General features: G+C 32.4%; 1 protein-coding gene across 1 annotated transcript in view; it reads right to left on the reverse strand.

Annotated features, from left to right (window-relative positions):
- Positions 1-319: 319 nt before the first annotated feature.
- LOC108565640 (pituitary homeobox homolog Ptx1-like) overlaps positions 320-10,564 on the reverse strand; it is a gene marked incomplete at its 3' end in the record, with an annotated part of 12,720 nt that continues 2,475 nt past the window's right edge. Inside the window, exons 3-4 of the mRNA XM_017925203.1 lie at positions 3,241-3,363; positions 320-552 (exon numbers count right to left, since the gene is read on the reverse strand). Of these exons, the coding sequence (XP_017780692.1) occupies positions 320-552; positions 3,241-3,363 (356 nt within the window). The remainder of the gene's footprint in view (positions 553-3,240; positions 3,364-10,564) is intronic.

Here is a 10,564-nt window from a genome sequence, read left to right on the forward strand (position 1 = left end):
TTTTAATTTAACTACAGAATTAATAATAAATTACGAAATTTATCAAAAATTATATTTTCGTTTGAAGATTTTCTTTTTAATAAACTACAAAGAAGTTATCATTTTGAGAGTTTCTTTGATGATGTTTTTTTTAGGTATAATTAATATGTTTGAACTAGATTACTGATGATTTCAATGTCGCGTTCTATTTCAATAATAATATTTGTAAGATTATATAAAAAAAATAGAAAAAACAATATTGAGTTGCGCAAATTGCGTAGGTAGTAATTATAAATAAACAAAACGTAATTTATTGATTGATTTGTATTGTGAGACTTACCCTAACTCTGGCTTCGGTGAGGTTTGTCCACATGGCAATCTCCTCCCTGGTGCTCATATCCGGGTACCGATTCCTCGCGAAGGTAGCCTCAAGTTCTTGGAGTTGCTGAGAGGTGAAATGCGTCCGTTGTCTGCGTTGCCTCTTGGTCTTCTTGTCGTTTTTTCCTTCCTCGCTGTCGCCTCCATCCACCCCCACGTTCTCCGTCTTCACGGGATCGGAGAGCGAACGGCTAGCTGGAAGTGAAGGATAGAAGATCAGATACACATACCTAAGCGAGATGGAGGTGTGAAGGGAGGAAGAAGAAGAAAAAAAAATAAGAGAAACCTATGTACACATTGTTGCAGGCATATCAAGCTCCTCATTATCAAGAGAGTCGGAACCGATGATTTCGTAAGTGTGAAATGGTTTATTGATAACATGCATGCATATACACACACACACTCAGTCTATATCTACTGATACGGTCTGCGCTATAAAAATAATTTGAAAGGGAGCCGCCTCCGATCAATCATGGCCGAATTGACACCTCCGCGATTGGTACAAATGCCGACATCTTCACCTGTCAAGCGACAATCAGTTCAGTTCATGCAGGACAACGTTCCCTCCACTTCCTCCTCCTCATCCTACATCACGTATCATCATCGAAATTGTTATTATTATTATTATGAATAGCGGCGATCCACTATTATATTATTACGAGCGCGTTGTGTAAACTATTATCATCGGCCGTCGGCAAAAAAGGCCTTTCATTACTTTCATTTTCCACACTTGACTCGTCAGCGAATGATAACGCTTCAAGAGGACAATAAACAAACCGGCAGACGGCCCAAAATTTGTAAAAATCAAAATATTGATGATAATCTACAACCTACCATCATCAAGTTGGAATTACCGAAAACGATGCGAGAAGATCTTCAAAATTTAAAACCAATTCATTTCAGGACTACTGTGAACTATAAACTGAGACAAATTCTAACAGGAAGGACTGAAATTTATAAATATTACATAAATATAATTGTATTTTTTGAGTTTCTGACAAATATTTGTATAGAATCGACTATAATTTAGATATTTTCAAAACTTCACAAGACCTTTTACATTTATTATATGAAATTAATCGAAAGGTAAACAAAATCTTATAGAAACTTTCAAAAATGATTCTTCAGATTTTCTATTCAATGCAAGAAAGTTTCTGAAAGTAAAATTAAGTTAAAAATATATTAAATGTTAATTAGAATTTTCTTTATCACAAAATGAATAAATAACTTCAAGTAACTTGGATAATTTGAACAAGAAAATAAATTAGAAAAATTCATTTTCTCTAAGTTTCTTCAGATTTTCATATTATAATAATGGTAATTGTAAGTATAATAAAGTCAATCAATGAATTTCTACTAGATTTTGTAAAAAAAGTGTTTCAAACATTATTTTTTTAGAAAATAAACTAATTTTTAATCTTGGTAAAACTTTGATAATAAAATGTATAATTGTATAAAATGAAAATTACGATCTTCAGAAAAATTTCAAGAATATATCAGAAAAAGGAAACTTTTAACACAAATAAAATAGTAGTAAATCTTAGTAAAATAAACAGAATAATTATATAAAATGAAAATTACGATCTTCAGAAAATTTTCAAGAATATATCAGAAAAAGGAAACTTTTAACACAAATAAATCTTAGTAAAATAAACAGAATAATTCTATAAAAAGAAAATTATGATCATCAGAAAACGAAACTTTCTCAACTTATAACAGAAATAAAAAAGTAGAAAACAAAAACGTATTTTATGAGCACAGTCACTTAATTATGTTGTTGACTGTATGTGTTTGGAAGCTGAAACAAGGTTGTTTGTTTTGTTCTTAGGCTCTTAGGATTTCTTCTTCCATTGACAGGTAATACCCAATATGATGGTTTTAGTTACTAATCTTAAAACTCCTAAAAGTTTTTAGAGAACATATGTATGTTCAAGATAATAAGAAACAAATCTGGAAACCTGGAAACTTTAACAAATTATAACACCTAACATAATTATAGATTTTGGTACTAATGATCATCAATCTTCTAGTAATTTATGACACATTGCAATCATTTAGATCCTTTCTTCTTTGAAGAGAATAGTAAATAATTCTGGAAATAACGATTCTAGATGATGGTATTAATAATTTCTTAGGAGTTTTAACCACCTAAGTAGTACTAATCTTCAAAAAAATATAAAACAAACTTGGTAACACCTCAAAATAGTAACACTCTAAGAGTTTGTACTAAGAATTATAGTGATTCTTGTTTGATGAATTCAACTGAACGGTATTGATGATCCTCAACCTCTTGCGGATGTAAAATTGTATAATAGAATGGTCTGATAAAGATGAAGTTTGAAGAAGTCGAATATATAGATAGTCATGTGTAGGATGTAAATAGGAATGGGGTAATAACCGTTTCGGGATCAGTAAATTTAGCGGGGGCCCCTGGGTACTAATCCCGCTAATTATTTTAAAGTCGTGGCATCCCTAAAATAGAGCGCGAACTTTCTCCGAACGTCCTCCTCACCAAAAAGTTTTCTTTCATAAATTCCAATCTCCGCCTGGGCTTTAATCCCCGTCCCGCGATCCTTAATCCCGCACAGCAAAGAAGAAAGTCGAAAATAGAAGCGCTACTAAATCTCGTCCGTACCCGACATATACACACACACCGCGACACGAAAGGAAGGCCTCACGCATTCACCAATTTCCAAAACAAAAATCTTATTTTCACACCTCGTCCCAGGGATTCGAAAAAGAAAGTTGAATTTCTTTTCTCTCACATTTCGATTTACTCATTTTTTTAATTATATAAAATTTTTCGGTCGGAGGTTTTAATTGCGGACCATAATTAAAAATCAACCAAGTTAATTTTTAATTGAATTTCGTGCGGAAACCTACCTTTGCGTTCGCGTGTACGGCTCCTTGCCGCCGCCGGAAACGGAAGCTGCGGATGGTCCATGTTTCCGGTTCCTCCCGTCATACCGGAATGAGCGTCCCGGAAGTCCCCGGTTTCTGCCCAAACTGCAAAAAAAGAAAAAAAACACACCGCACGTTGCAGAAAATTCTCGACAGACACACATCATTTCCAATTTTGTAAATATCTCATGCAAAACGTTATTTCATAATATCACTTTCTAATTCATTTTTTGATGAGTTAACATGAGAAAATCATCAAATTGGGGGTGCATTTTTATCGCTGTGTATATTAATTATACTTTAATCGTTGCTAATTGCGTTGACGTTTACTACATTCCCAAAAAAAAATCATTGCATCCTTCTCTCCCCCAAAAACCCACTACAATATAAGATCTCTCGCTCTCCTCTTCTCATGCTGTTTTAACACATGTTTAGGTTGGTAGATTTATCGACTACCTTCTGTTCGTCGACACATCCTCGTCTCATACACTGCGTCCTAATTTATTCGTGACAGCCCCCGAATTGTCCATGACTTCTGCTCTCGTTTTTTTTCCTCTTTCTTTGCCGCTGCATTTTTCGTTCGGATCACACACTAAAAATACAATTGAAAAAACAAACGCGCGGGGGCTGTTTTCGAAAAGAATCACGAACCGACGTTATTTTTTTTTCTTTTAAAAATTGTATTTTTGTAACTGTTACACTATAAATATCCTTTTTTTTTCTGTTTGGTGCGACAACGAAACGCGTAAGGATGTCTCTGCTTTACATTGAGGATGCGAAAAGGACGAAATGGAGAATGATTTGCGCGATTAAGGTTAAAGCTTTGGATGGATGATGGCAACTGGAAAGAGTTTACGAGCGGTCTCGTTAATCAAGTGCTGCAAATTTCCATGAAAAGCAATTGAAAAAAGAAAAAGAAAATAAAGGAGAAAAAATAAAGGGAAAACGAGAGAAGGAGAGGATTGTTTTCGATGCCAAAGTAAATGCGTGTGATTTATGGGAGCGCTCTCTTTAATTCGGATTTCGAAAATGTAGCTATAAATTTACTTCTACTCACTTTCATTTGTAAATATTTAATTTATTTTACTTAAATACATTTTCCTGCTGTAATATTGCAATTTTTCTCAAACTAGTTATAGAAACATGAGAGGAAACATTGAAATTATTAATCTTGAAGTGTTATTTAATACGTGGATTAAGATAGTAAAGACCAAAGGTAATATTGAATGAAAATTAATATTTAATGCACAAACATAAAGCAGATGATATAAAGTTCAAAAGTGCATCTATTGATAAAAATATTTGATACTTGTCAAAATAACGTATTAATAAACCAAATTAGGTAAATATTATCATGAATTGACAGCTGTCATTGATTGTAACAATTAGTGACAGCGTGTCAATAGAATGTCATTTATGTCATATATATAGAAGATGCAGCTATATTAAGCTATATCTTTACAAGATCAACTTGTAGCAAAGTTGTATTGAGTAGACTTTGTAATCATGTTTAATTGATAACAATATTTGATACTTGTCAAAATAACTTAATAATAAAACAAATTTGGTAAATATTTTCATGAATTGACAGCTGTCATTGATTGTAACAATTAGTGACAGCGTGTCAATAGAATGTCATTTATGTCACCTATAATGAAGATGCATCTTTATATATTAATTTGTTGGATGAACTATATCTTTATGAAAGATCAACTTGTAGGAAAGTTGTATTGAGTAGACTTTGTAATCATGTTCAATTGAAAAAAATATTTGATACTTGTCAAAATAACTTAATAATAAATCAAATTATGTAAATATTATCGTGAATTGACAGCTGTCATTTATTGTAACAATTAGTGACAGCGTGTCAATAGAATGTCATTTTTGTCACATATAGTGAAGATGCAGTTTTATATATTAAGTTGTTGGATGAAACATATCTTTATGAAAGATCAACTTGTAGGAAAGTTGTATTAAGTAGACTTTGTAATCAAGTTTAATTTATAAAAATATTTGATACTTGTCAAAAAAAGTTACAAATAAAACAAATTAGGTAAATATTATCATGAATTGACAGCTGTCATTGATTGTAACAATTAGTGACAGCGTGTCAATAGAATGTCATTTATGTCATATATAGTGAAGATGTAGCTTTATATATTTAGTTGTTAGATAAATTATATCATTATGAAAGATCAACTTGTAGGAAAGTTGTATTGAGTAGACTTTGTTATCATGTTTAATTGATAAAAATATTTGATACTTGTCAAAATAACTTAGTAATAAACCAAATTAGGTAAATATTATCATGAATAGACAGCTGTCATTGATTGTAACAATTAGTGACAGCGTGTCAATAGAATGTCATTCTTGTCACATATAATGAAGATGCAGCTATATTAAGTTGTTGGATGAAACATATCTTCATGAAAGATCAACTTGTAGCAAAGTTGTATTGAGTAGACTTTGTAATCATTAAGGTTGTATTATAAAAACATTAAAGTGTATATTGTAAGGAAAAGCTGTGCCTTTTGAAAGGATGTTGAGATGTGCTTATGAATAAAGCGTGACAAGAAAATTTCGCGAACGGGGGTCGGGGAGATTCAGTGCGAAATAAGTGGGCCGGCGGGGGCATTAATTCCTCTTAGATCGGGCTTACAAGTGTAATACTTGCGGATTACGGAGGATCATTAAAATTATGCTCGGGAATTATGGTATAAAACTTGATAGCGCATCGAAGATTATCCAGGATCAGGCGTTGTTTAAGAAAGCTTTTTGCCGTCGTCCTGAAGGAGGCGGCGTGCGTCGCGACGTCGCGCGCAAAACCTATAACACTCGCACACACACACAACTCTCATCTTCTTTGCCCATTGTAATGGACGTTACAATTCCGTAAGGATTTTATGGCACATCCACCTGGTTGTACTGATGCGACTGATGAATGACTTCCTAAAATCCTCGGAGAGGAAGGCCAGATTAAAGGGAGCTTAGTGGACGTGTCGCGGGCCTTGCAGCGGGAATCACGGCGACGCCCGCCGCCGCCTCCCCCTTCAGGTGACGGCGACGCCACCGACGCCTCATCCTCCTCTTCCTTCACCACCACCGTCGAAATCGCGCCCGGACGTGACGTTATTAGCTTCGTCGGGCTTCTGAGTGTTTAAAAATCCCATCCCATCTGCATTCTGCCCAGAAAATTTACACACTCAGATGTGCTTCAATTTAACAGGAACAAGAAAAGCTCCTCTTTCCACTCCAGTTTCTTTTTTTTTTATAAAAATTGATCGCAGATTGTATGCCTTTACATAATGTTTACAAAAATAAGACCCAGAACGTTTCCCAGCAGAACTCCCGATTGTTATTCACTATTTCACTAAATACACAACAAAAATCAAATCCAATTAGCTTCTCAATATCCATCCAGGTTTTTGAATCATCTGATTAGATCCTTCCTAATCCTTTAAGAGCACTCGGTGTTAATGTAATCTATATTAGCTTAACGCATTAGAAGGCATTAAGAATGTTTAAAAGCGAAATAAAATCAACACAAATTGTATATTTAATCAATTCTGAACCAATATCAATCATTAATCAATTAAAACAATTTATTTAATGTAGTTACGTAATTTCGTAGATTTTTACTTTGTTAAAAAACATTGTTGTAAAAATTAAATACTCTATTTTTTTTGTGTACAATCTTGATGTAATTAGGACAAATAGTTAGAATTTTCCTCAAGGTAATCACATACATGTGTCTGGTTTATTACATAAAACCTGATGAGAGAAAGAGAGAGAGAGAGAAAAAAATGTGTGTGTAAAATAAAAATTGTAATCTGAATCCTGTTTGAGGGGCAAACATCATAAACCCGGAGACGAATCGGGACAATTTGGAAAATTACTGTAACATTCGCAAGTATAATTTAAATACACGTTACGAGAAAGAGATAGATGAAAAAAAAAATACGCCGATGATGAAATTAAAAACACAGGTAATTCCTTATCTTTCAGTTATCTTCAGCCAAAACGTTGTAAATTAATATATCAACGCCGCTTTTTATTATATTTTTTCGTGGTAATACACGGTAGTTGTCGTAATTGTTATTGCTATTATGTATATTTTTTTTTCTATCTCTATATATCTCTTTTTCTGTTGGTGATGTTGATGTTACGTGGGAATGGCGCAAGTGTTCTAGGTTTTTTTTTGGTAGACGGGGGCGTCGCGATGGGTGGAAGATTAGCGAATTATTCCGCGCCGGCGACGCTATTATGCGTATTGCGGCGTCGCGACGCATTCTCCCTCTCTCCCTATAATCGGTGAGGCCTTTTCGCCGCTCCCGGGGACCGATTTTTAACGCATAATTGTCGTCCTATTGAAACCTTTCACGCACGGCACAATGTAACGTGATGAACGTGAGACCTCCAACACGTTTCTTCATTCAACAACCACCCCCAAAAATACTCAAATTGTAACATCAATAACATCAACATTACAAAGCGATACACATGTTCCACATTACGAAACATCATGTTTTTTTCTTTTCAAAATTAATGTTTTGTTAACATTCCAATAATTGCAAACGTTAATAGTTTTTATATATTAACAGAATGTACAAGTCATTAACCATACTCAAAAGTTTCACTACAAATTGTGCAATAATATAAGAGATTTACTCAGTCTAAATTAATTCTGACATTTGTATGATAGAAGATATGACTTTTAGTTGTCATTATGTATTTTCATCTGTCAATAAATTAAATAAGAAAATTCTTCATTATTCACCTCGGACTGCAAGACAAAATATAGAAAAACTAAGGATGAAATTTATGAAAATTTATGATTATTATTAAATATTGATATATAAATCGATTGAAAATATTTCAATTAACAATAATCTAATTAGTTTACAACTTCCCAATAAAATTAATTATTTTTTTAAAATTTTGTTGCAATAATTGATTTCATATTTATATTTGCATTTTCTCAATTTGTTCTTTAATAAAATAATATTTTTGGTGTAAATTAATTATAAATACTCCCATTGCTTAACTTTTAAATCTTGTAAACCTAAAATTAGAGTGATTTCTTTAATTGTTCAACTAATTGTTATATTTATTAATATTCAATTAACAAAACTTTTAATTAATTTAATATTTTCCCATATAATTAATTGAATTATTTTAAAATATTGAAATCATACCTCGATAATAGAATGTTTCAGGTAAAAATAGAAGACGAATACACCGATTTACACCCAATAGAATCAGTGGTGCCGCAAGGAAGTGTTTTAGGACCACTGCTGTACCTTCTATACACGGCAGATATTCCTAAAACTAACAACATTCGCTGATGACACATCAATCTTGGCATCAGATGAGTATCCAGCAGCAGCATCTGAATATCTGCAGGAAAATTTAGAAAAGCTACAAGAATGGCTTAAAAAATGGAGAATAGCAGTTTACGAAATGAAATCCGTCCATATTACATTCACGCTAAAGATCACTAGATTTAGTATATAGATTTAAGTAATTATTAATGCTCAAAATCATCATAATGGTAACTATCCACCGGGAATGTTCACATTGATTAACAGATTGTGAATATAGGACATAAAACAAATATTCAATTATTAATTAGTATTATAATGTTGGATTTTGATAAAAATCGAAATTTTTTAAATTTATAATTCGACTTTCACATTGACTTTTATCATTTTTCGGTATCAAATATGTAATATTTAAATATTTCATTTTATATTATAGAAACCAATGAAAAATATAGATTTTTTTTCTAATTTTCCCTAAAGTCAACGAAATATCCCAAATTTATTGTAATAATTTTTCAAATTATCTTTTCAAATATTTTAAATTTTTTTTTGTATAAAATTAAAATTGCAAAATATTAACATTGAATTAGATTTAAAAAAAAATAACAAGGTTCCATTAATTAACAGAGAGATGTTTCACAATAATTTATTTATTTTTTATATTTTCGTCACAATCTACCTGTTTCAAAAGTGCCCAGTGCTTTGTTTGCGAAGTACAAATATTACGAGCTCTACGAACTAACTAACAGAACTTCAACACCTCTGAGCATTTTTATTTTGTTACCTCGAGCATGTTCCATGTTCGAGACTGTTTGCCCACGAGCTTCACGTGTATAACGTTGTTGTTACATCTAGAGAAATGTAATTATTTACGCAACGGGACCGCAATAAAACTTGAGCGACACAATTATCATCAACATCATCATCATCATGATTACCTAGCATGTCTACACCGAAACAAACAAATTTTTGGTAACGAAAAACGATGCCTTTTGATTCTCTTTTTTGATGATGGATTGGACAGAAGGATGTTGGATTCGATGGGCGGACAGCATGGGACATCTTGTAAAAGCATTTAGCAAATGTTTACCATAAACCACAAATCTGGGGTGGCATAGGTTCCGGCTGGGCTGGGATTCTCTTCTCTGTTCCACTCGACCAGGAGAGAAGAGGGATTCCGGAGCGTTTTTCGGGGGATTAACGCAATAATTTAGAAATGTGACACCGGGCCGTGTCGTTTCCGAAAAACGCGCCAGACAAATTGGAGTCGTCGGATTATAAAGTCGCCCATTCCGAAACGAGAAAAGAAAGAAAAAAAAACTACACTACTTCGAAAAAATAAGACAGAGAAAGATAGGAGAAAGAGAGAGATTTGAGGGAAAATAACGGGAATTCTTTCAGTCCGAAATTAGATAGAGATGAAGTCCCGAAACACGTGCATTCATGTGACTAAACGTTATTGTTGTTAATCCTTTGACGACAATCATTATCTTTCATTGTCTAATTTTTTGTTACCTTCTTATTAACACTATTATTTCATTAATTTCAAATTCAACATTAATTAACTATATTTTTAATTAACTAACATGAATTTTTTATTTAATTCAATTGTAAAACAATAATTTCACAAACTAATTCGATTTTCTTTAATTTATATTTGATTAATGTTACTTTTTTTTAATTATATTTAAAAGCAAAAATTATCAAATTAATATTAATGAAATCACTGGTTTTTTTTGAATTTTTGTTTATAAAATTCAACGAATTAATCACATTTTCGAGTTTGCAACAAAAACATATGACATTGATCATTAATTAAATTTCGTGTAGAAAATCTCTGGAAAATCAATCAAACAAAGCTCCAATTTGTTTGTAGTAAAAAGCGCATATGACAGGAATACAAATATTGACATAGACATATGTCACTTTGTCACCTGTCAATTTGTGATGTTAAAATCATTATTTTTCTTTCAATTTAAAAAAAA

The sequence above is a fragment of the Nicrophorus vespilloides genome, unplaced genomic scaffold, assembly GCF_001412225.1.
Source record: "Nicrophorus vespilloides isolate i.1.1-1 unplaced genomic scaffold, Nicve_v1.0, whole genome shotgun sequence".
NCBI lineage: Eukaryota > Metazoa > Arthropoda > Insecta > Coleoptera > Silphidae > Nicrophorus > Nicrophorus vespilloides.